This window comes from Zeus faber, assembly GCF_960531495.2.
Source record: "Zeus faber genome assembly, chromosome: 19".
NCBI lineage: Eukaryota > Metazoa > Chordata > Actinopteri > Zeiformes > Zeidae > Zeus > Zeus faber.
Window position 1 is genome coordinate 1,612,466 of NC_137206.1, and position 23,611 is coordinate 1,636,076.

The 23,611-nt window shown below is 45.1% G+C and overlaps 2 protein-coding genes across 3 annotated transcripts in view; one reads left to right on the top strand and one right to left on the bottom strand.

Annotated features, from left to right (window-relative positions):
- prpf4bb (pre-mRNA processing factor 4Bb) overlaps positions 1 to 15,779 on the top strand; it is a 17,595-nt gene extending 1,816 nt beyond the window's left edge. The window contains exons 2-16 of one of the 2 annotated variants that reach the window (XM_080020335.1): positions 977 to 1,076; positions 1,207 to 2,309; positions 3,202 to 3,363; positions 3,946 to 4,104; positions 4,823 to 4,904; positions 5,797 to 5,998; positions 6,963 to 7,036; positions 7,818 to 7,908; positions 8,336 to 8,483; positions 9,333 to 9,470; positions 10,353 to 10,506; positions 11,022 to 11,136; positions 11,601 to 11,752; positions 12,798 to 12,884; positions 13,170 to 15,779. In XM_080020335.1, the coding sequence (XP_079876461.1) occupies positions 977 to 1,076; positions 1,207 to 2,309; positions 3,202 to 3,363; positions 3,946 to 4,104; positions 4,823 to 4,904; positions 5,797 to 5,998; positions 6,963 to 7,036; positions 7,818 to 7,908; positions 8,336 to 8,483; positions 9,333 to 9,470; positions 10,353 to 10,506; positions 11,022 to 11,136; positions 11,601 to 11,752; positions 12,798 to 12,884; positions 13,170 to 13,373 (2,971 nt within the window). In that variant the 3' untranslated portion in view covers positions 13,374 to 15,779. The remainder of the gene's footprint in view (positions 1 to 976; positions 1,077 to 1,206; positions 2,310 to 3,201; positions 3,364 to 3,945; positions 4,105 to 4,822; positions 4,905 to 5,796; positions 5,999 to 6,962; positions 7,037 to 7,817; positions 7,909 to 8,335; positions 8,484 to 9,332; positions 9,471 to 10,352; positions 10,507 to 11,021; positions 11,137 to 11,600; positions 11,753 to 12,797; positions 12,885 to 13,169) is intronic. The other variant, XM_080020336.1, reaches the window with a different exon arrangement.
- A 4,525-nt stretch (positions 15,780 to 20,304) lies between these two features.
- Positions 20,305 to 23,611, bottom strand: part of gli3 (GLI family zinc finger 3) — a 155,073-nt gene continuing 151,766 nt past the window's right edge. Inside the window, exon 15 of the mRNA XM_080020166.1 lies at positions 20,305 to 23,196. Coding sequence (XP_079876292.1) covers positions 20,942 to 23,196 — 2,255 coding nt within the window. The 3' untranslated portion in view covers positions 20,305 to 20,941. The remainder of the gene's footprint in view (positions 23,197 to 23,611) is intronic.

The window sequence follows — 23,611 nt, forward strand, 5'->3', positions numbered from 1 at the left end:
ACCAATCACTGAGCTTTAGAGAAACTGATATTTAGATAGTATTTAGATAGATAAGATATCTGTCTTATCTCTACTTTTCACTGTGACTCAGCATTGAGATGAAGGGAATTATTACTTTCAAAAGTAATAGCAGTAAAACTGTATTTCACCATTATGGTTACCTTTTCCAATTAATCTGTGGTTCGTAAACATATCGCAAGAAGAAGTATCACAATATATTCCAGTAGCAATATTTTGTTCCACCCCTATAAGACTGTCTAGGGGCTTGAAGACACTCAAGGTGCTAGGAGACACTAGGAGACAGTCTAGGAGTTAGGGGACACTCGAGGAGACTGTCTAGGTACTAGGAGTCACTCTAGGAGTTAGGAGTTGGGAGTCTCCTAAAGCAACTCCTATCGCCTATCCTACCTGTTTCTACGACTGGATTTCCAACACCTTCCACAAAGTTATATCACACCTATCAAGCCAGTTGTTTTGATGCATTTCTGATGTTCCAAAACCCTAAAAATTCTACCACTGAACCTTGAAGACACTGATACTTAACACCTACTCGTTCTCGATGAACCAACTCGTTTTATACTACACCTTTACACTTATCTGAGAAGAGAAGCCCGGGAAAATCCTTGTTCTTAGACTAGATGGATTCTAGTTCCTAATCTCTTACCTTGCTATCTGAATTAAAAGGAAATTATTCTAAACAGTTTGTTGAATAATCTTGTTTATAGAATCATGTACTTTATAACCTGCCCTGTTTCTACCTGATACTTAACTCTGCTCTGCACCAGATATAAAGTAAATACCTGCAATACTTTATTGAATGAGAAAGATATGATTAGTTCGGTCTTGAATTTGAGTTTAGATGTGTGTGTAAAAAAAAAAAAAAAGAAGTGTTAAATTGAACTCTGATACCTGCAGACACTGTCTCAATCACAGCATTCATGTGAACGTTCTCCTGTCTTCACCTTCTGCCGCACAGAAAGCCAGCTGTGGAAAGCCGTGAGAGGAGCGGGAACGAAGACAGCGGGGATGTGTCCGAGGAAGAGGAGGAGGAAGAGGTCGGGCTGGGAAGCTCTGTGGTCCGTGGAATGTCACTTATTTTTCATAAGATGGTCACAAACCGTTTGCCCAATGAAAACCTTGGGCCCAAAATGTTGCTTTGTTGTCTATATATCTTTAACACCTTAACGCTGCTTCTCTGTTCTTCAGGAGGCGGAGACCAACGGTGAGAAGCCAGAGTCGGGCACCAAGCACCACAGCAGCAAACACAAGAGGAAGAAACACAAGCACCGCAGCAAGCACAAGAAACACAAGCACGCCTCCGACGAGGACAAGGAGCGCAAGCGCAAACACCGACACAAGCACAGGAAACACAAGCGCAAGGAGGGCTCGCCACCCCCCTCCGTGCCCGGCATCCTGGGCACCTCCGGCCACAGAAAGTCTGAGTCGTCCCCATCCTCGGGGAACCCCAGTCTGGATGACCGGGCGCTGCTGGAGGACCTGGAGAAGCAGCGGGCCATGATCAAGGCGGAGCTAGACAGCCAGCTGATGGAGGGAAAGGTGCAGTCAGGGATGGGGCTGATCCTGCAGGGCTACAACTCCGGCTCTGAGGAGGACGGAGAGGCTCGTGTCCGGAATGGGGAGCAGCGCCAGAGGACCGGAGCCGGGAAACCCGTGTCCCCTCGCCAAGCCGGAAAGAGTGGGAAATCCAGGCGGGAATCTACGGAAGCCGGTAAATCCAGCGCCAAGCGCCAGAGTCGGAGCCGGTCCAAGGAGAAGGACAAGGAGCGGCCCGCCAAGGAGGCCAAGCCAGACAAAGCGACCAAGAGCAGCAAAGATGCCACCGCCAAGGAGCGGGGCCATGACAGGAAACAGTCAGACGGTGCAGACAGGTCCAAAGACAGAGGCAGGAAGTCCGACTCCCCCCCCGGCCGCAGGGCGGAGCAGCGGGGGGGCCGTCCCGACAAGCGCGCGTCTCCGCAGCCTGATGAGCGACCCGCCCGCGAGAGGTTGGAACGCCCCGGACGCTCAGATGGCGACCGGGACAGACGGCCGGCCAAGTCCCCGTCCAAGGACGCCTCATCGGGCAAAGAGAACCGCTCGCCGCACCGGCGAGGGGCTCACGGCTCCCCGAGGCGCCGCAGCGGTTCCCCCCGCCACAAAGACTCCCATCAGCCCCCAGCCGGAAGCTCCGATCGGGTGTCCAAGAGGAGCGACTCCCCCGGCAGGACCCGACCATCCCCCAGGAGGGGGCGCAGCCGCTCGGCCGACGCCAGGAGGAGAGATGTCGACCGGCAGGAGTCACCGCTGAGGTACGCTGCCATAATCTAAATGCAAAATGAGAGAAAAATGTACGTTTATGTGTGTAAATGTCTTCATGAAAGCACCAATGCATCATTCCAAAAATGATCGATATGGAGGTATTCATCAACAGAAAATACTGGGATATTTGATTTTGTCAATACTCCTAGCCCAAGTGTAGGTGGTTAGAATTTCTTTTGACTTTAAAAAAAAGATTCCTATAACTTCTCACAGTTACGGCTTTGAGTGTCCTTAGTGAAAGGTGCAAACCCAAAGCTCCTTCAGTGTCTGTGGAGCAGTGGATTGACAGGTTGACTCATCAGTGAAATGCCACGAGAATCACAGTTTGTCCTGTACGTTAACACAACTCCTAAAACTTACTTTAATGATCGTCATTGCTTTGGGGCTCGGCATTGGGCAGGATCTCACAATTTTCAATGTCAATATATTCACAATAGAGTCAAGAAGAAGAAGAAGAACAACAATCTTTATTTGTCACACAGCACACCACACTACAACAATATCGATTCAATCCGATAGAGATGATGATTTACGATGCAATTTCATATATATATATATATATATATATATATAGAGAGAGAGAGACATTTTATACATAATGAGAATCACTACCAACTTTTCAGTAAACTATCTGACATGCATTACAAAAATGTCAGGGAACAAATTCAGTCTAATACAGAAATTTTATATTTATAATTATTTGTTTCTGGTATTTAATTCATGTCAAAAATGTTTGCCGGACTTCCAATCAAAATATAGATATTACAGTTGTCAAATCGTTCACAAATTGAAACGATGGAGTTGAATTGTATCTGAATATTGTTTTTGTTTTTAAACATAACCCCATGTTGCTAATCTTCTTCTGCGCTTCTTCCGTCCCAGGAAGCGCTCGCGGGTCGAGGTCGGGCCGGGCCGGTCGCGGGACGCCAGCCCCAGAGCCCCCTCCAGACGAAGGATGAGCCGCTCGCCGCTCAGACGCAGGTCACCGTCACCACGGCGACGCTCTTCCCCTCGCAGGCGGAGCAGATCTCCACTCAGACACAGGTGAGCTCCATCCGGCACCATCAGGCCGTACGATCAGAATATCTGATTATATATTCAGAATTGCAGTTTGTCACACTGAATTGTGTCATGATGTAAATGAAAGCTGGGCAGTATATTGTAGATATCGATATCTAGACTTAATTCCTAAATCAAAGTTTTGGGATCAATATTTTTCTTTGCCGTACTTTGTTCTCTGCTTGCAATCGGAATAAGTTTGTTACTTCATAGTCTATTTGGGATCCCACGTTAGATATTTCTAACACAAACGTGATCAGAGAATCTTAACGATTTTACAAAATGATCACGATTAGCTCAAATAATGCGGTTTGGTGATTATATAATTGTAACAAAGTAAGCAGAGCAGCTAATCTTGCATCACATATTTAAAATACCGTTTTAACAAAGCACTTGAAATTTGGATCTTTTGATGCAAATTTGTCACTTTGATGACAATGAGCCGTGACTTGGAAATCGGTGTATTGCAGCGGGAAATTGGTCAAGAAAGACAAGAACAAAAGACCAAATGACCTAATGTGAAAAGGAACAGGAAGCGCGTGGTTACGCTGGGGTCTCTCCCCGCAGGTTGGACGAGAGGGATCGCTACGGGAGGCTGCGACAGTACCGGCGCTCCACCTCCAGAGAGAGGGACAGGAGGCGGCGACGCGGCAGGGATGAAGATAAGTTCAAGGGCAGTCTATCTGAAGGCATGAAGGTCGACCAGGAGTCCTCAGAGGGAGAAGTGTGAGTACCCACAATGCACCACGGGCTGAGGGACGCAAAGGTATTCATCATGATATTGATGACAGCCATAGAGATATTTTCACAGTATCGATATACTGTAACCACATAAAACATGTCCCAAATGAATTGATACACATATTCACAGAGAATGTGAATATAGTAGGCATCGTGTACTTCAATATTTAAATGTATTATTTTACAATCTCTGTGAATATGTGTATCGATTCATTTCTTTCATGTTTTATGAGGATGACCCTCAAGTGATATTCCAGATTTTGGGAAGATTTCCCAGGGGGTAGGCTAGTTGATCCCCTCTGTAGCCTTGTATTGAGCTAACACAGTTAGCATGCAGCCCCTCACTATCAACTGGACTCACAGTGAGGAAATAAATATTGACCATCTGGTCTGAAACTGGCTAAGTTGGACAAAAAGCTTATTTCCTTGAAACTTGAGTATCCTTTTAATGGTTTATTTAGGGGATGTTAACACCAAATGCCACAGTGTTTTCTGAAGAAACATCCATGTGGGGAAAAAGTGAGTCGTTCTCCAGTCAGCTGACCGTCCAGTGTGCATTTCAACGCCCTTATTGTGTGTGTGTGTGTGTGTGTGTGTGTGTGTGTGTGTGTGTGTGTGTGTGTGTGTGTGTGTGTGTGTGTGTGTGTGTGTGTGTGTGTGTGTGTGTGTGTGTGTGTGTGTGTGTGTGTGTGTGTGCGTGCAGGTTGGAAGACTTTGATGGTGAAGAGGTGGATGAAGAGGCCCTCATTGAGCAGCGGCGGCAGCAGCGTTTGGCCATTGTCCAGGTGCATTCACTTCCCTTCATGCTGATCTGTCCATCCAGTAGTATTTCAGTTTGAACAGCATGTGCTTCCCATTACCGCAGTGAATATTTCAAAACATCCTACTCCATGCCTCAACAATGAAATAACAGGTTGTGATTTGATTTTGCCCCAAAATGATCAAGTTTAGAGCCACTGGCCAAGTATGGTTCTACATGTACAAGGGATTTGAAGTGACTTACATACAGTAAAATAAAAAGAACCAAAAAACATTTGGAAATTTTAAAATATATATATATATATATATATATATATATATATATATATATATATATATATATATATATATATGCACTAAGTACGATCTATGATCTGTTTTATATTTGTTATATCTAGGATCTATTTTATGTATAAAAGTGCTGTGATTTTGTTGTAGTCCTGGGCAATTAGACCAAAAACCATATCACCATAAATTAGAATAATATTTTTTAAATAAAGAACGCAGTTGTATGCCATTGATGCAATTCAAAAAAACACATTTATTAGTGGAATTAAATTGTCCAAAATAAACTGGTCTTAAAAGAAAAATCTGCATTGCGTTAAAAAAAAAAAGAAAATCCCAGCAAAACTTTTAGTTGCCACTTGTCTAACGCATCTATAAATCAATAAATCTGCGCCTCAAAATTATCGATCTTGTTTTATTTGGACATTGAGGAAAATATTATCCTGATAATTATCGCTTTTATATCGCAATAAATATATATTTTTATAGTCCTGCACAATTTGCAAATGATCAATACTTTTCTAATTTTACGCTGAAATATTCTGTTTAATCAGAGTAAATTCTGCGTGACGTAGGCGCACTGAACATTTCAGGGGATGAATAAGGTACTATCTGCCTCCCTCCTGCGTGCAGAAATACAAGGTGGGGAATGAGGACAACAACGTGGCGTCCGAGCCGCCGAGCCCCCAGAGCAGCACTCGGAGCCGCTCGCCGTCGCCGGACGACATCCTCGAGCGCGTCGCTGCCGACGTCAAAGAGTACGAGCGCGAGAACCTCAACACGTTCGAGGCGAGCATCAAGGCCAAGCACAACCTCATCGCCCAGGAGAAAGACGGTACGAGCCTCATGTTTGAATCCCCAGCGTCTGTTTGGTTTCTGGCGGCAGGAGAAAATGTACTCCTGTTCACTTTTGCTTTAGCGTGAGGCTCTCTGACCTTACTGAGAGATTAAAAACAAGTTCAATATTGTTCAATTTATATCTATTATAATATAAGAATATCTTTTTTCACGTTTACTAAATTTTGCACACAAATATATCCTGTGACGTGTCAGACGTCCCCTTTAACCTGTGATGCCATGACTATAGATTACTCTTACCACCATCAGTGGTGTAAGAAGTACTCAGACCTTGTACTTAAGTAAAGTACAATGACATAAAATTACTCTAGACATTACTTTGACATTTCTTCTTCAGTTAAAGTAGATAAGTACTTACCATTTAAGGTTCTTAAAGTATTAAAAGTAAATATTGTCATTCAGTGCACAGTTCTGTATCTTATTTTAGTAAGTTAAGTGTTAGAAACGTAGTAAAACATGCATATAGACATTTCCTTTGAATTGTAGTGCTGCAGTACAAATCTAAAGTCTTCAAGTGCATATACTGAAGCAAAGATGCTAAGTATAGAATTTGTAAAATATATGTACTTAAGTAAAGTAAATCTTCCAGTAATAAAGCGCTAGTTTCTAGTCTCATGTGAAAATATCAATGTTATACCGACATACAGTGGTTTGATACGAGTGACTAAATGATGTGATGTTATGTGATACTGCCCCGCCCTACACATACTTTGGGAAACTTTGAGACAGGAAGAAAAGTGTTTTTTTTCTTCTTTTTTTGGTAATTTTTTGTTTCTTTCTGTTGTCGTGTGTTCATTTAGTTGCCGGTGTCACTCTGCCACCTGAAGCATGTTTTGATCTCTGCAGAGTATGTGAATCAAACACCAGCTCCATATCCTCTGTTTTACAACATGGAGGATAACGAGGAGGTCGCTAATCACACCTTGTTTCCCTCCTCGCAGGAGCCAACCCAAAGAAACCCTCCGCCCCCGACATGTTCACCGAGTCGGACGACATGTTTGCTGCAGACTTTGATGTGAGTCTGGGAGTTAACAGTTTGCTATCGCTCTTTTTTTTAAATTTTATTTTTTTAATGTAAAATGAATCTGACATAACTAAAGTATTAACAGTCAGTGTCCCTGTTTATGAATTATTATGTAATTGTGTTGAATTTTAGGGAATTTGGGTTCTACAGTCAAAGTTATTTTTTGTTAAATATGTACAGTATGAAGCAACAAGAGGTCAGCATTAAAGGGAAAACTTCTGTATTATTTAGCTGAAACCTTATTTTTCAATCATTCAGAGCCAACTCCAGTGTTTGGCATCAGAATAGTTTAAATGTATCCAGTGTTGACAGAACGGTTTTGCCTGACGACCGCGCACTGTGCTGCAAATTGGATTTTTATTTATTTTTTCTCTTTTAACTGACCTCATTTTAATCTTTTGAATGCAGAGGCAACTTGACCCCACCTCTAGAATACATATGTTAGTCAAAAATGACCCGATTTAAAATGCGTTTATTTTTTATTTACAAATTTGTACATATTATTTAATTTTATTTAACTAATGTAAAAACAATGCGTTGACATCATCAAAAAAAAACTTCATTAGAGATTTCCTGGAAGTAGATGATTAAAATATTTTTCTTTGGGAGAAAAAACAAACAATCATTTGGGTCAAATTTGACCCATCCTATGATTTTCTAGTGTTAAAATAGTTTTTAAAGGGCCGGTTAAAGTCCCGCCCTGACTCTGGATCGGCCCCAGCCCGTGTTTGTTTCATTGCTTCTTACCTGCTTGTGGTGATGCTGCCTGCAGAGCGCCAGGATGAGAGCGGCGGGCGTCGGGAAGGACTTCAAGGAGAATCCCAACCTCCGAGACAACTGGACGGACGCCGAGGGCTACTACCGTGAGTCTTCACACAAAAAGAGCAGCACGCTCGGATGGAAATGTTCTTGTTCTTTGTCCTTGTCAAAATCATTGTTTTCAGATCGTTATCAGTCCGAAAAGAATCTCTAACCCTAATAACGCAACCTTTTCCTGTAGAAGGTTTAGCTGTGACTATGGGATATACAGTTGGATTGATACTACCTACAAAATGTTCTTATTCTAAGTCACTTTGGACAAAAATGTCTGCTAAAGGATGTAATGTCATATGCTATACACATCCATCAAACAAATTTTTCCGGACACATTGCCCGTTAATTAAAAATTCTACCACAAGCTCTATTTAGTCTGCGAGTAATAAGATCAATGGCTTCTCCGGCATAAGACATTGTTACTTGGCCGCTCGACATCCCTTCCTTCACCTTTTGTGCTGGTTTTCTGTGGTCCAGGGCTCAACATCGGGGAGACGCTGGACAAGCGCTACGACGTCTACGGCTACACGGGCCAGGGAGTGTTCAGCAACGTGATCCGAGCCAGAGACACGGCCAGGGCTGGCCAGGAGGTGGCGGTGAAGATCATACGAAACAACGAGCTCATGTTAGTCCCTCACACACTGCTGCAGACTCACACAATGTCTTGGCAGTGACCAGTACAGCTTTTGTAATTATAAATCACTGTCAGTTGTTTGTAAAAATGGTAATGGGAAGCAAATGAATGTAAAGGAAGCATTTGACTATAACATGTTAATGAAAGAAGCTTAACTAGTTAACTAGTCTTCACATTTCTATTATGATATACTGTATGTAGAACTGGGCGATATATCATAGAGTTATAATATCGATATCATGATACGAGACTAGATATCGTCCGAGGCTTTTACTACACCATACACAAATCAGGTATCAAATGGAAATTATGAAAGATAAAAATTAATAACAAACAAAAAGGAATAAGCTGACATTAAAAACACTTCAGGTTTTGCTGAATTTTATATCTAGGATCTATTTTATGTATAAAGTGCTGTGATTTTCATGTAGTTTTTTAGAAATTAAGGGGTTTCACCAATTTTTTTCATCTATTTTTAAAAATTTCCAATAGTAACCGAATAAGAATTTAAATCAGAATCTCTAAAAAGATGAAAGGAAGGTTTTGAAACGCTTTATTAATGTTATATTTTGCCAGAATAATAATCCAATTTTTAATGCATTTTTCATCAGCCGAGGAACCTGGTTTATTAAAAATCAGTAATAAACAATTGTTTTATAATTTTATCTCTGAGCCAAATTTCTGCGTTTTCCTGTAATTCAAAACAGTAAGAGGTGGTGTTAATTGGTTTTCATAATATCACACTTTGGTCAAACGTTGTCAAATTGAGGGTCCTTGATATGAGGTTGAGTTTCGGCCGAGCGCAGCGGTGACGTCTAACCTGTTCTTCTGTGTCGACAGGCAGAAGACGGGTCTGAAGGAGCTGGATTTCCTCAAGAAGCTGAACGACTCAGATCCCGATGACAAGTTCCACTGCCTGCGTCTCTTCAGACACTTCTACCACAAGCAGCATCTCTGCCTGGTGTTCGAGCCCCTCAGGTGCCCCACATTCCCTATTGAGTGATGGATTGTTTAAGGTGGTAATCTGTAAGATCGTTTTGTTAAAAAAAAATAAAAAATCTTATTTTATTTAAGCTGACACTTTTTACAACACAGCCGTTCAATGTATTTGCGTTTTGTGTGTGCTCCTCTATATGCTGTTTCCAGCGCTGGTAGCGGGGTCCGCCTTTCCCGGCACGAATGCAATGCAAAGATCGTGCACGCACAAAGCGAGGCAGCTGCGGTGAATTGGATAAAGCAGCGTAGCTAGTTGTGGTCAGTAAACTGTCGATTTGGATGAAAAATCACAGAAAAGAACAAAAACAATATACCTACCACCTCAGTTTTGGAGACTTTGTCGTGAAATACACACAGCACAGACGATCTTACGGATTGACACTTTAACTGATAAATTCGGTCATTTTCAACCTGCACCTCATTTTCTGTCTTTTCTTGCCGTAGAGACAGTTTCTGATCTTCTCTGATTTACATTACGCGGCCTGCGGAGCAATAGTTGTGCAAAGTATCCCAAAATGTTACAAAAAACCTGAAATTTATAAAAGATTCATAAAAATAAAATCGGAAAATTTAAATGTAAGAGAAGATCATTTTTATATTTAATTTTTTTTTTGCATAATTTCTCTCTTCGTTAGAGGTAGAATATAAATTGTTTTGAAATTGAAATATGAATTGAAATCAAATAATTAAATTTAGACAGTATCGAGACCCACGTGCCACACAATCGGTCTCAGCGGAGAGTCTTTGCGAGGAGATCCTTGCTCTTACCTCATCAATCGATGGAGTTGGCGATGTCTGATCATATGAATTGATACTTTTGTCCCGATTTCCGTCTAATCAGCGGTTGTGTGTGTGATGTTCCAGTATGAATCTGCGCGAGGTGCTGAAGAAGTACGGTAAGGACGTGGGTCTCCACATCAAGGCCGTTCGCTCCTACAGCCAGCAGCTGTTCCTGGCGCTCAAGCTGCTCAAACGATGCAACATCCTGCACGCCGACATCAAGCCGGATAACATCCTGGTGAGCCTTTCGGAATGGTGACAAATGGGAAAAAAACATTAGGGATTTTCTGTTTCGGCGCCACCTTGTCTCTCAAATCTGTCGGGAGTTTGCGTTCATTTGTTTCTTTAAATTGTTTTTGTACAGTTAAAAAAATGAAGATACTTAAACAGAACATTTGCTGGTGACACAGCACTCTTCTTTTTGACCTAATCTACGTCATTTCACTATAACAGCAACGTGCAGCAGACCTTTACAGTTTCCATTTTGGGAGAGAAAACAGAAGCTATGTGACCTGTTATATGGTGTTTATGTCCAAAAATCTATTTTTCAAGAAATTGTACTATTGAATTGTAATGTATCCTAATACAAAGAAACCAATACTGACCATAGGGCTGGCGGAAACAAACACTGATGTTCAGATTCAGTTGTTTCAATATCTGAATCGATTTGAAAATTCTAATATCAATACCTTATTTGGTTATCACTATGAACCTTCTCTGTTAATGTGACACGGTCTTGTTTTCTCCTTGAAGGTGAACGAGTCGAAGACCATCCTGAAGCTCTGCGACTTCGGGTCGGCGTCGCACATTGCCGACAACGACATTGTGCCGTACCTGGTCAGCAGGTTCTACCGAGCTCCAGAGATCAGTACGTTGGATCGTCAAGTCGTGTTATTATTGAAAATTGCTCCGTGGAATAATGTCTGGCGCTACCCTGAAACACCTTATGTTCCACTTTGTCGTCAATTTAAGTAAAATTGGAGGCAATTGTATTGGCACGGCATGTTTCATAGAAAATTGCAATTCAAAGTGCTTCACGTGAGGAATACAACACATTATATAAAAATAAAGAATATTAAATCTGAGCTCTACCTCAAGTTCCTTCCAGCAACCTGTAGTAGTTCGGTGGTTTAGTCGGTCAGTTATTGTTTAATAGTTGAGTGGTTGTAGTGTTTGAGTCGTTGTAGTAGTTGAGTGGATGTAGTGTTTGAGTGGATGTAGTAGTTGAGTGGATGTAGTAGTTGAGTGGTTGTAGTAGTTGAGTGGTTGTAGTAGTCGAGTGGATGTAGTAGTTTAATTTCGCTGACATTGTGCCGTCCCCTCCTCATCCAGTCATTGGGAAGCCGTACGACTACGGCATCGACATGTGGTCTGTGGGCTGCACGCTGTATGAGCTCTACACCGGAAAGATCCTGTTCCCCGGCTCGTCCAACAACCATATGCTCAAACTGGCCATGGACCTCAAGGGCAAGATGCCCAACAAGGTAACGTGGGAGGAAAAGCTAAATCCACCGTCTGCAGTAAATATATTTCAACCCCAGACTGAAATAATAAACAAGACTTTTACTAACTTGGTCAAAATCGACAAGGAATGATCAAAGATATGAATATCCTACCGTAGGGGTTCCCAACCGTAGCCCCCCAAAACAAACCTCATTCCATTGAAGACCCTCCCATTTAAAATATGTTTTGCCTTTCATTTTTTTATACAATACAGTATTTATTACCAGTTTTTGTTTCAATTGCTTCTATTTTCAAGGTTTTTAACATGTAATGTATATATACTGTATAGATTTACTTACAGTTTCGATTTGAACTGACACTCTTGTTGAATTTGGAACCAATATTTGACAATTAGGAAGTATAGTTTGTCAGGCCTCACAGCCCCCCTGTGGGGCCCATTCCAGAATGGGAATCAGTTTCATACACTATTTTCTGACGTTTTTTTCCCATACTATATACTAGCTGTATGATCCGTAAGCAGAAGAAAACAGTATTTAATTTCATTATAAGTATATTCAGTTTCAGAGGTTTTGGACTTTTGCCCGACTACATTTCAATGGAAATATCTATACTTTTCACTCTACCTTTAACACAGTCAAGTTACATTAGTTTAAAAAATAATAATCAGTAAATCAGGGACTGGATCCATCAAACTGCTCATCGACACAGGAATATGAAGTATTATAGACTGTTATATTTGGACACTTGTGTATTGATAAGTACTTTCACTACCTTACATTTAAGAGCAAGTACTTATATGCTTTTTACTTAAGTAGAAATGTAAATGTGGTACGTTATTATTAAAGTAATTATGTGTCAAGGTATTTGTACTTGTACTTCAGTCAAAGCTCTCAGTGCTTCCACCGCGGCTGGGTTTGCCATGCAGCCGGTGCTCTTGCATCATGGGCTTTCTGAAGCTCCGTCAGTTGTTCTTCCTCTCGGCAGCTTCCTGACCCCAGTGTTGGCGGCTCGCTCTCCCGCGCAGGAGACATCACGCGTGACGCAACCCTGTTTCTCTGCCCTCAGATGATCCGCAAGGGGCGTTTCAAAGACCAGCACTTCGATCAGAACCTCAACTTCCTGTACATCGAAGTGGACAAAGTGACGGAGAGGGTTTGTGGATACTCCTCACTGCCTCCACTCAGATAACGTTGTCCAGATATGCCCTGCACCCATTTAGAACTGGATTATCAGCAAATGTCTGGAACCAAATAACTCAGGGTTATGAAAGATAACTTCATTTTGGAGAAAATTCCCTGGAATTGTGATTATTATTGTAAAAACAAAATATGATAGTGTCTCATTTCCTCAGATAGGGGTCAGGTTCTTACATCTGTGAAACTATAATAAACGCATCAAAGTTTCTCCTCAAATCTTTTTATTATTTCCCCACCGTAGGAGAAGGTGACGGTGATGAGCACCATCAACCCCACCAAAGACCTCCTGGCTGACATGGTGGGGGGCCAGAGGCTCCCTGAGGACCAGAGGAAGAAGGTGATGCAGCAGAAGGACCTTCTGGAGGCCACGCTGATGCTGGACCCCGCCAAGCGCATCAGCATCAACCAGGCCCTCCAGCACCCCTTCATCCAGGAGAAGATCTGATCCTCCACCCTTTATCCACATGAAGATCTGATCCTCCACCCCTTCATATGGGAGATCTGATCCTTCACCTTCATTCAGGACAAGATCTAGTTCTCTATCCATCATCCAGGAGAAGATCTGATCCTCCACCTTCATCCAGGAGAAGATCTGATCCTCCACCTTCATCCAGGAGAAGATCTGAACCCCAACCTTCATCTAGGCGAACATCTGATCCTCCACCTTCTGATCCGCCACTTTCATCCAGGAGATCACACCCCCCAGAAGGTGGTCCTCCACCCACTAGGCAGCCATCACCAAATGTCCCCGGATTCTTCTTCTTCACCGTTTTATGTTTTTCCTCTGGATTCACGACCTTGTTTTATTGTAAATAGGTTATTCAGATGGTAACATTGATTGGAACCTTTTTTTTTTTTTTTGTGATTATTGGCGTAAACCCACCCCCACCCACACACCTCCGTCCCCCAACCCTCCCTCCCCAGTACCCAGTGATGCAGTTATGAACTTTTTTTTTTTTTTTTTTTTTTTTTTTTTTTTTCGATTTAACTGGCATTGAAGTGGAAAAATAAAAAAGGCTATGATTCATGTAAATATGTCCGCTGCATTGTTCTCAATCTGAAGCATCAGCCAGTTTAGTTTGTTTTTGTTGTTGTCATAGTTGCAGACTAAATAACGGCACATCTTTTTTATTTTTTGTAATTTCTTTTTCTTTGTTCAGTCTTCCTGAATCACGTTGCTCGTCGTGGGGCGATGCATGCTTCTGAATGTGCACCCTTTCTTGCTCTAGATTCCTGTGGTGCAGGCCTGTGTAAACGCCCATCGATGTCCCACATGTGACTCCCCCCTCCACCACCACCACCACCACCACCCTCCTCCAACCACCATCCCTGAAATACGAGCCTGTACTGAAGGATTAGCGTTGTGTGGGTTTTGACGGACTCTTGAAAAGAAGGATTTCACACCTTTCAAAGCAGGTAGTTGTTTTATGTTGTTGAGCGGGTCTAGTTTGTTTGTTTGTTTTTTTGATGTATTTTCCCCCAGTCTGGCTTAGTTCCGGCTCCTAAGGCTCTCCGATTTAAGTGCCTCCGCTAGGGGCCGCTAGGTTGTTTAACACCCAGCCCTGCACCACCAACCTGCTGGACATGATGTTGATTCACAAAAATTACAAAAAAGTAAACTCGAAAACAGTTTTTGCCACTTGAAGCACAACGTGTTGATAGGTCCGTTTGTCCTTTATATGTTTCCGTGACGACAGGTGATGAGAGTCCAGTAGAAAGTTCGGAACTATTAAAGCAATCGTACACCATAAACCATTATCCCCATGGATGAGCGCCTGCTCGCTCAGTGTTGCCACCTGTAGCCGTGACTTTTATTGCAACAAATTGAAAGGAAAACACGTGCTGGGTTTAACCTGAGCCTCATTTCTCCTTCACTGGCTGTCAGCCTGTGTGATTGGAATGAGAACATTTAACTTGGTCCAGTAATGAGCTGCTAAACTCAGCCGACGTGCAATCACGCTCCCTGAAGAACGTGGTCACGATTTTCGGCCATTGGCTGAAGCTATTTTCTACTGGATCAATTATAAATGGTATGATGCCAATCACTGAGTTTGACGCCCAATGAGCAAAGTAAAACAAGGTTTTGTTTTTAAAAATGCCATAGCTGTCCTTTAATGTATGAGGATTTGGATGTTAATTACGTTGCGGTATAACTCGCTGGCCACAGGGGGCAGGACTGAGCAAGCAGACGCTCATCTAAGGCAGTGTTGTTTAACCACTGTGCCCACGCATGCTAGTGTGCTGCGAGAGCTCACCCGGTGTGACGTGAAGGTTTTTCAAATCCAATTAAAAAAATAAATAGATGGAAACTAGCTCTTGTGTTGCAAGATCCAAATTGCAAGCTAGAATAGCACATCAGCTTTAACATGTCCTTTTTAGCCCTAATAAAAAAACATTTATACACCGGATCGTGCTCTACTGTGGGATTATTAAATTATAAAAAGTACAGTGAGTAATGGTTTATGGAGTGTGATTGGTCCAAAAGGTGATTTCTCCACAACATTCGACTCTACTCATCACCCTTCGCCACGGAAACCTAAAAGGGACAAATGTGAGAATCGGCATGGTGCCTCTGAAGTGACCGGGTGCTTTAGAGTAATCTAAAGATCAACGTTGTGTAAGTGGAGGTGGTGCACAGAGTCCTGCGTCAGGGCTCACCAAGCCGCAGCTGTAAATAACCCATCGCTACCATGCGCTCCCGCTTTGATCCATTCTTTTCTTTCTTTTTCATGATGTGGTTAAACAATCTTGTGATTTCAATAAAGAATAGTTGTGAAATTAAGAAAGGGCACCTTCAGTGTAACACAACTTTTAGTAATAAAATATTTCATATTCTATACCGAAGGCCAATTCGGTCGCTCCGTCTGTGTTTTAATGTTCCTCGTGATGCATCCAAGTGAACAGTTTAAATTGTTTAACCTTTTTGAAATGACCTGTTTTTGAGGCGATGTCTTGCAGCCCCCAGAGCATGGGAGGCAAAAACGAGCCGCCATGTCCGGCGTTTTTTGTTTTTGCCATATTGTTTTTCTCAAGAATTACTGAAAACTCTCGCCCTCATCTAACCAAGTTACACAAGCGCTCCTCGTCACAGAATTACTTTTAACACAATTGTCACATGCACATTTTTTTTTTTTTTTCTTCTTCAACCTGTGCTGTCAGCATGCTGGACACACAACAGAGTATTTGTTCTATTGCATCCAGGACAGAGTTAGTTGCAAGTGGGGTTCAAGTTCTCAACCTGCAAAGCAACTCTTTATTCATTCTTTAATCATCAACAAGTGCTGCAATAACTCTGTCCTGTGGACAAGCTGAGCACAGCTTTATATTACACAACCACCACCAACCCCCTCTTTGTTTAACTATTTATCATGTTTGGGTCTATAAACAACTGATCACTACTGCAAGAGGCGAAATCACCACGGTGAGACAAATAAACATAGAAACAAACATTTACACAAAAACAAACACTGGACGACAACATGTATTGAAAACAGTGAATTAGGTCCAGGAAAAGTGGAACTACTACTGCTCACGTGGCCTCTTCCTGTCATAGTTATGGCAGCAAATGAGGGAGGAAAGGAGAGGGATGCAACCAGGAGGCTGCTGGGGTGCGCTCCAAGCAGGTGTGGTGGTGTGTGTGTAAGATGTCCACCGGTGAGTGTACATGACTTATTCCCAGTGGTACTGGTGTAGAAGGTCGGTATTATGTCGCGGCGCCTTCAAGCAGCGGAAAGGGCCCCGAACTCCACAGCCTTGTCGACACCCTACAGGACTCTCATGCCCTGCGCACGCCCACCACAGCCGACCAGACGCCCCACCCTGCGTGAGGTCACGTGGACATTTTTATTTCACCTATGTTTATTTCAGTTGCAGTGACACGAAATTGCCCAGAAGATGTCACCAGCGTGCAGTGTTTTGTGCGTTTCGTAGGCAGTCGGTTCAGTGGGTTGAAAGCTTAATTTCTCCCATCACTAGTCTCAGGTTGAAGTCCTTTTTACATCCATGTCCAGTTCCTTGAATCAAATGATTGGAGACTCAGTGGCTCAAAGCGCTAAGGTGTTGGACGTGAACTTCAGTGTTGGAGGGCTTGAGGGTTCAATGCCAGGTGATCCTTTTGAAAGCCGCAACACAAGTGGGCGTTTCAAAGAGACCAGGGCTGCGCATGTAGGCGACCCGGTGGTGTGATGGTGTTGAAATCAGGCACCGGAACGCGTCGGGCGATTGGCCGCCTCGACTCCCCTCGTAGCCCGATCGGGGCCAACGCTTGGCTTCTGGCAACGATGGCATTATGGTGGTGGAGAGAAAGCGGAGTGTGGCTCACGTTTTGAAACATTGCAGGTGTGGTGCTTTACTGAAAGCTAGAATGGCATCCGTCGTTTGATGTCATTGATCATTGATGTCATGTTTAACCTTCACGACAAAACTGGTGCAGTGTCTCAGTTTTCCGGTTAGATGAGGTCAAACTAAATACATATTCATCTTATGTCTCCTACAATCTGGGATGAACATAAATATCAACATTCACTTCTTCTAGACACTTCAAAACTTGAGCCACCTCGGAAAACCCCCATTGCTATCCTTCCCGGGGCTGGCGTGCATCCAAATCCACCCCACACCCGTTGCACCAGGATTTGTTGTTGTGATCGGGCTACAGGGGTGGATAGGGACTCGAACCAGCCGCGAACACAATCACGCCACCGCGTCGCCATAACTCTCAGCCCTGGTCTCCAAGCTTCTTATTCATGTGCACTTGTGTTGCCAGCTTTCAAAAGCTGACCTGCCATCAAGCCCCGGAAGTCCTCCCACACTGAAGTCGTCACCCAACAAATGATGTCATTGCTCTACTGAGTCTTATAAAGCTTTGTCGTGTCCTCCAATCATTTGATTGAAGGAAGGAACAAGATACAGACGGAAAAATCCGAATTCAAACATATCGACAGCACTGGGAGGCAGTCTGAACCATCTAGCCACCAGGTCGCCTTGAGGCCAGGTCCTGGTCTCCGGGTGCTCTTTAACAACCGCTTGTGTTGCCAGCTTTGAAAGCATCGATTCCTTGAAGCCTGAAGCTCTACCACCGCGCCTTTCCTCCTTGAGCCACTGAGTCTTATAGGGGGTGGTCGTGTCCTACAATCGTTTCATGCCAGGAACAGGATTTGGATGGAATTGTGTGAGCTCAAATGTGACCAGGTCGCCTTCAAATTGAGCCCTGGTCTCCGGACGCTTTTAACGTACACTTCACTACACTTGTGTTTCCGGCTTTCAAAAGCTCACCTAGCATCCAAACCTCAACACTGAAGTTGTCCAAAAAAATGCATATACACTGTCGCAAGCCCAGCAGCCTGTGAGAAATACATTCCCATAGAAGAGCTGCGTCTCTAAAAAGAGCCAAACTTTTCGTCACTGAAATCCACTACACGACTCCCCTCCGTCCGGCCACCATGTCCATGTCCACGCTGTACCTTCCCTAAAGGCCTTTAGAGTGATGCATCAGTGAGTGAGGCGCTGCGCCCATCGCTGGAACTCTGCCGGATGGAAGGACCGCCTGTGGACCCGGTAGAATATGGACTCGCCTCGAGAATAATCCCATTTTTCTCCGCCTGGGAAGCTCGAAAACGATGCAAGATCTGTGTCTGCTTGCGTCGGCAGCAACACAGGGACCCGTGATGGGAGCTGATGTGGCCGTCCAGGTAAATGATCTGAAAACACGCACCTACGCTAAACGCAGAAAGCTGGAGTAGCAGCACAGGCTTTGATCCGGGGAGATAGTGAGTGAGTGTGAGTGTTGCACATTGAAAGTGAAATGCATACATGTTTGTACCTGAACACACCTCTCACCAGATCATAGTTCTCCGTGGCGACCAGACGGGGGCAACAAACGCTCTAGATATTCTCTAGCACCGATCATGCAGTTGAAAATTTTAATTTTCACACCAAATATAGCAAATGCAAAAAGCAATAACAATATAATATAAAAATATGATTCATATCATTAAAATATAGCTTATATTTAAAATGTATATCAAATGTGTGTATATATAAAAAATGTATATATTAAATGTTTTTAAATAGTTGTGATTTTTTTCAGTTGAGAAAGTGGTTCACTGTCTCTTTTTATTTTTTTGTTTGTTTATTGATTGTTCAGTGCAACTAATGAATCTGATCGGTATCAGCTGACAGCAGAGGAGTCGTTCATTTTATAGAAATGAATAGGATTTATTTTTTATTTTTTATGGGAAATGTTCCAATGAAAAACACCCAAACAAATGACATTCAGCTCAGAGGCAAGAAAACACACACTTGAAATACAATTTCCTTATTTTTTTTATTAAAACCATACAAATATTTGTAGTCAGTTATAAAAGAGTGGAGCGTCTCTTCTGGCCACGGGCTCGTACCAAGCGGACTCAGTCTTTTTTTTTGGCCCCATGGGTCCTTCTCATAATACCCCCGACTAAATCTACACAAAGAGTAATGTATTTACAAATTTATATATATATATATTTATATAAAATAGGACAATAAACGTGAAAACTTAAAAAAAAGAATGCTCGTCTTCTCTGATCGTCAGACATTGCCTGTGTGATTTTATTTTTATTTCTTTCCCCTCGGGTCGCAACAGGACACTTGGCGTTTTCTCTTTATTTTGATTTGTTTCATATTTCATTGGCAGTGTTCTGCTTCTCTCTCTGTTATTAACAGGCAGGTTTAAGGCACGTACCTCAGTGTACTTCCCTTCGTTCAAAGGAAACTGTTTCCGCTCTTGAAAACGAAACTTTTGCACAGCCACAAAAAAAACAACAAAACACAAAAAGTACCGTAAGTAATAAAACACGTTGTACCTCATTGCTCGATACGACTTAAAACACTCAATGTTTTCTGTGCGGAGACTAAGAACCGCAAGGCAACACCAACGGTCACTGGCAGTAGGCCTGCACATTCTTAGTTGGAAAATTGGAAATAAAACAAACGGATATTGATTTCCTATACAACAAAAACGTCGTCTCATAACCTTTAACACCAGAGAGGCAAAGTCCATGTGATATGAAACACTGAAGGCCAGGGACACGGAACATCAAACCCATGAAGCGCTGCGATACCTACGCGGAGAAGCACACACGACGAGCACCAAACTGGACCTTTTTCATCGATTAAACCAAACAAACAAACAAGAAAAAGAAAAAGGTCATTTTAACGCCAACTGCCGAAAGGCATCGACAATCGGTCAAAAACGGGGTGAATTCGTCTGCGTCCTGGGACCAGACGACTGGCGTCTCCTGGGGTTTCGAACACCTTGATCGTGGCCTTTTTCTTTTTTACTATTTAAGACTCTTGAGGATATTCTTGCCACCCCCCCCCCCCCCAAAAAAAAAACCCCACGTGGTAAAGACTTTGTAGAAGCACAAAGAAAAGACATTAGATTCATTATGCCAAAAATCTATGATATATACTGATATAAAGTCATGGCCAGGTCCTCTGCCGGGAGGAGCGCGGATTCACGTGGAGGGGTCGAAACGATGGCTACTTGGCACATGGTCTACTCTATGTACTTATAAAGACAGTATTTATATTTAACCTTGAATACATGCATTTTTATCAACAGTGTGTACAGCGATTAAAAAAACAACAAAACAACAACAACAAAAACAGTGACCGTCCACAGAATACTGCTTCAAATAGTAATACAAAGAGAAGGGCTTCCACAAAATAGCCTTCATTCCACAAAAGGAATAGAACTATTTATTTACACATACGTTTGACATCCCTTGTATTCCAGCCGAGATGTCAATTTTTACAAAATAAATCTGTTTGGAAATCATCAACACTGTGTTGAAATGTGTTTCAACTTCTCATATTTGCTTTCTTTTCTCTTACAAGTTACAACTTTCTCTATTATTATAATTTTTTTTGACTCAGTTCTTCACTTACACCAGAGGTTTCCCTTCCTTTCGAATTTGTCCTCGGGAAGGAGAGGGCGGAGAGAAAGAGGGAGCGAGGGGGAGATAGAGGGAGAGGCTACTGCATGATGACGAGGAACTTGCTCTCCTCGGCGAGCGTGGTGAGCAGGGAGCTCATGTCTCCGATGGCCATGTTGTTGGCGCCCGGCGGCAGGCCGTGGAAGGCGGCGGACGCCCGGGGTGTGGTCAGCCGGGACGAGGTCCTGGACAGACCCTGGAAGACGGAGGGACTCATCACCCCCGACACCAGGCTGCTCTGGTCGTAGCCGTCCTCCAACATGGCGCCAAAGTCCAGACTCACCACCTCGTCCAGAACACCGGACACGCCGCCGTCCACCGTGCTGGTCACCTGGTCTGAGCCGGGAGACAGCATGGCCGTTGGGCCCCCGACGACCCCCAAGGTGCCGGGGCTGGCCGACTCTGACACGGACTCCGGCGAGCACTGGTTCTCCGAGCCAGGGAAGGCGGATGAGGTCGGGGGGGCGCCCGGCTCGAAGCAGAGCTGCTCGCTGAAGCCTGGCGCTAGGTAGCCGGTATCCGGAGCCTCCAGCTTCAACCCTGACACCTGGAGAGCAAGGGAGCATTGATTGCCACCGGGCTGGGGGTCTTCGGTGGTCTCTGGAGTGAGGTACTGCTGGATCCGGTAACTGTCGCCGGCTGCCAGGCGAGAGGCGGGAGCCTGAGAGAGGGCATGGATACTGGAGAGGCCTTCCGCGGAAGCCCTGCTCAGGAGGAGGTTGTGCCCGACCCGGCAGGAGTTGTTGCTGCTGTTGTGATGATGCTGGAAGAAGTTTTGGCTCTGAGGACCCAGGCCCTGGGAGAAGGCCCGGGGCCCGGCGGGTATCTCGGACAAGTCGGGCCTGCCGAAGCTCTGCGCCGGAGTGTTACCGCTGGCTCTCATCTCCATGCAGGCGTTAGCCGATGCCTCCATCTTGACCCTACAGGTGACCGGCGGCTGGTTCGCTGGGTTAGCGCAGCTGTTATGGAAGTCCCGAGGAAGCTGCTGCTGCTGCTGCTGCACCATGTTTCCAAACCTGCTGAAGGGGGCAGGGGCAGGCTGCGATCCCTGCCATCTCCCGCACTGCCTTGCCTGGACCGGCTCCCTCTGAGCCGAGCCGGAGCTCACCTCATTCCACTGTATGGGCAGCTTGCTTGGACTCCGCCTCTCCGTCGCCTGTTGCTGCTGTTGTTCCTCCTGGAGGCCGCGGGACTCGTAGCCATCTTCCATGTTGTTGAAGGAGCCTCCGTCAGCGTGACAGCGCAGGTACTGCAGCAGGTCATCTGGCAGCACGTCCTCGTCTCCCAACAGCAGAGCGGCGTCCAGGTCCTGGTCCATGGCCAGCGCTTCCAGGGTGGAGTGCTCCATGATGCTGGGGCCACAGGGCGAGTGCTGGAGGCCTCTCGGCAGGTTACCCTCGGAGCGCCGCATGGCGTTCTGCAGGCCGCGGCCTTCTGCTGCGGGGTGCTGGGCAGCCGACAGTAGGGGCAGAGGGTGGAGGGCGTTGAGGCTGTTGAATCGCTGCACTTGTGGCAGGCCCAACACATCGGTAGCCTGGAAGCGCACAGGGTCACTGGCCCTCCGTGTGTTTTGTGCTGGACCTTCCCCGGGGTAGAGAACCCTCCTCCTGTGGCCAGGATGCCCTGTGTGCCCGCCGCCGTACCCGTCGCCGTACCCGTTGGCGTACCCGTTGGAGCCATCACTGCAACGCCGCGGCCTGACCAGCGGGGGCAGCACCTGGTTGCCGCCCTCACCCGCCTCCATCACAGCCATGCGGGTCTTCAGGCTCATGCGCTCCATGTTGGGGAGGGGCGTCGGGGGAGGCCCCCCTGTGGCAGCCGCATACTTGGCCTTCAGGTGGTAGTGTTGAGCCGGGGTGAGGCTGAGCATCCCCCGCGAGCTTCCCACCCCTGCCGGACATCCACCCACACCGCCCACGCCGACCCACCCGCTGCCCGGGAGCAGCCCTCCTCCTCCTCCCCCTCCGCCGCAGCCTCCGCCCCCTTGGCTGGCCTCGCTGGAGCGGCGAGACGCGTCTGTGGAGATGGGGTCGTAGGAGTCGGTGGAGCTGAGGTTGTGGAGCCGACGGTCGCTCTGGGAGCCCTGGCTGGAGCGGCGGCTAGAGAAGCAGGGTGAGATGCCCGACGAGCGCCGGCTGCCGCTCAGGTAGGCGGAGCTGACGCCGCTGCCGCTGCTGTCGCGCCGGTCACGAGGGAGCAGGCCGAGCACGGTGAGCTCGGTGCCGCCCGGCTCAGGACGAAGAGGAAAAGGGGGCGGAGGAGCGGACACCTCCCATGGCCGGTCCACACAGGAACCTGGGAGAGAAGGAGGACAGAGGTGTGAGATGGAGGAAGCAGAGATGAATTCCAGAGGAACCAACAGCTGCTCCAGACAACTGGAGGCTCTTGGCCATGAAACGTGGTTTCGTGCTGCTCTGACTGATCTGATCCACGTCTTGATATCGATCTGAACCCGCTCAGCGGAACACACCGTGTTTGTTTTGCCTCAAATTTGGAAGATTTTATTTTGGATAATCTCTAAATGTGCAACGGCTGGGATTAGTTTCATACAGTCGAGGTCTTGTGTGAAGGTGGTGCGGTGTCATGGGCTGATTCTGGGATATACTCTAATGGAACCACAGAGGTGAGGTTGCCCTCCTGTTCTGTCTGCACTGCCTGTCTGTCTGCGTCTCCTTCTCCTTCGCAGTCAGCAGAATATCTATCAAACTAG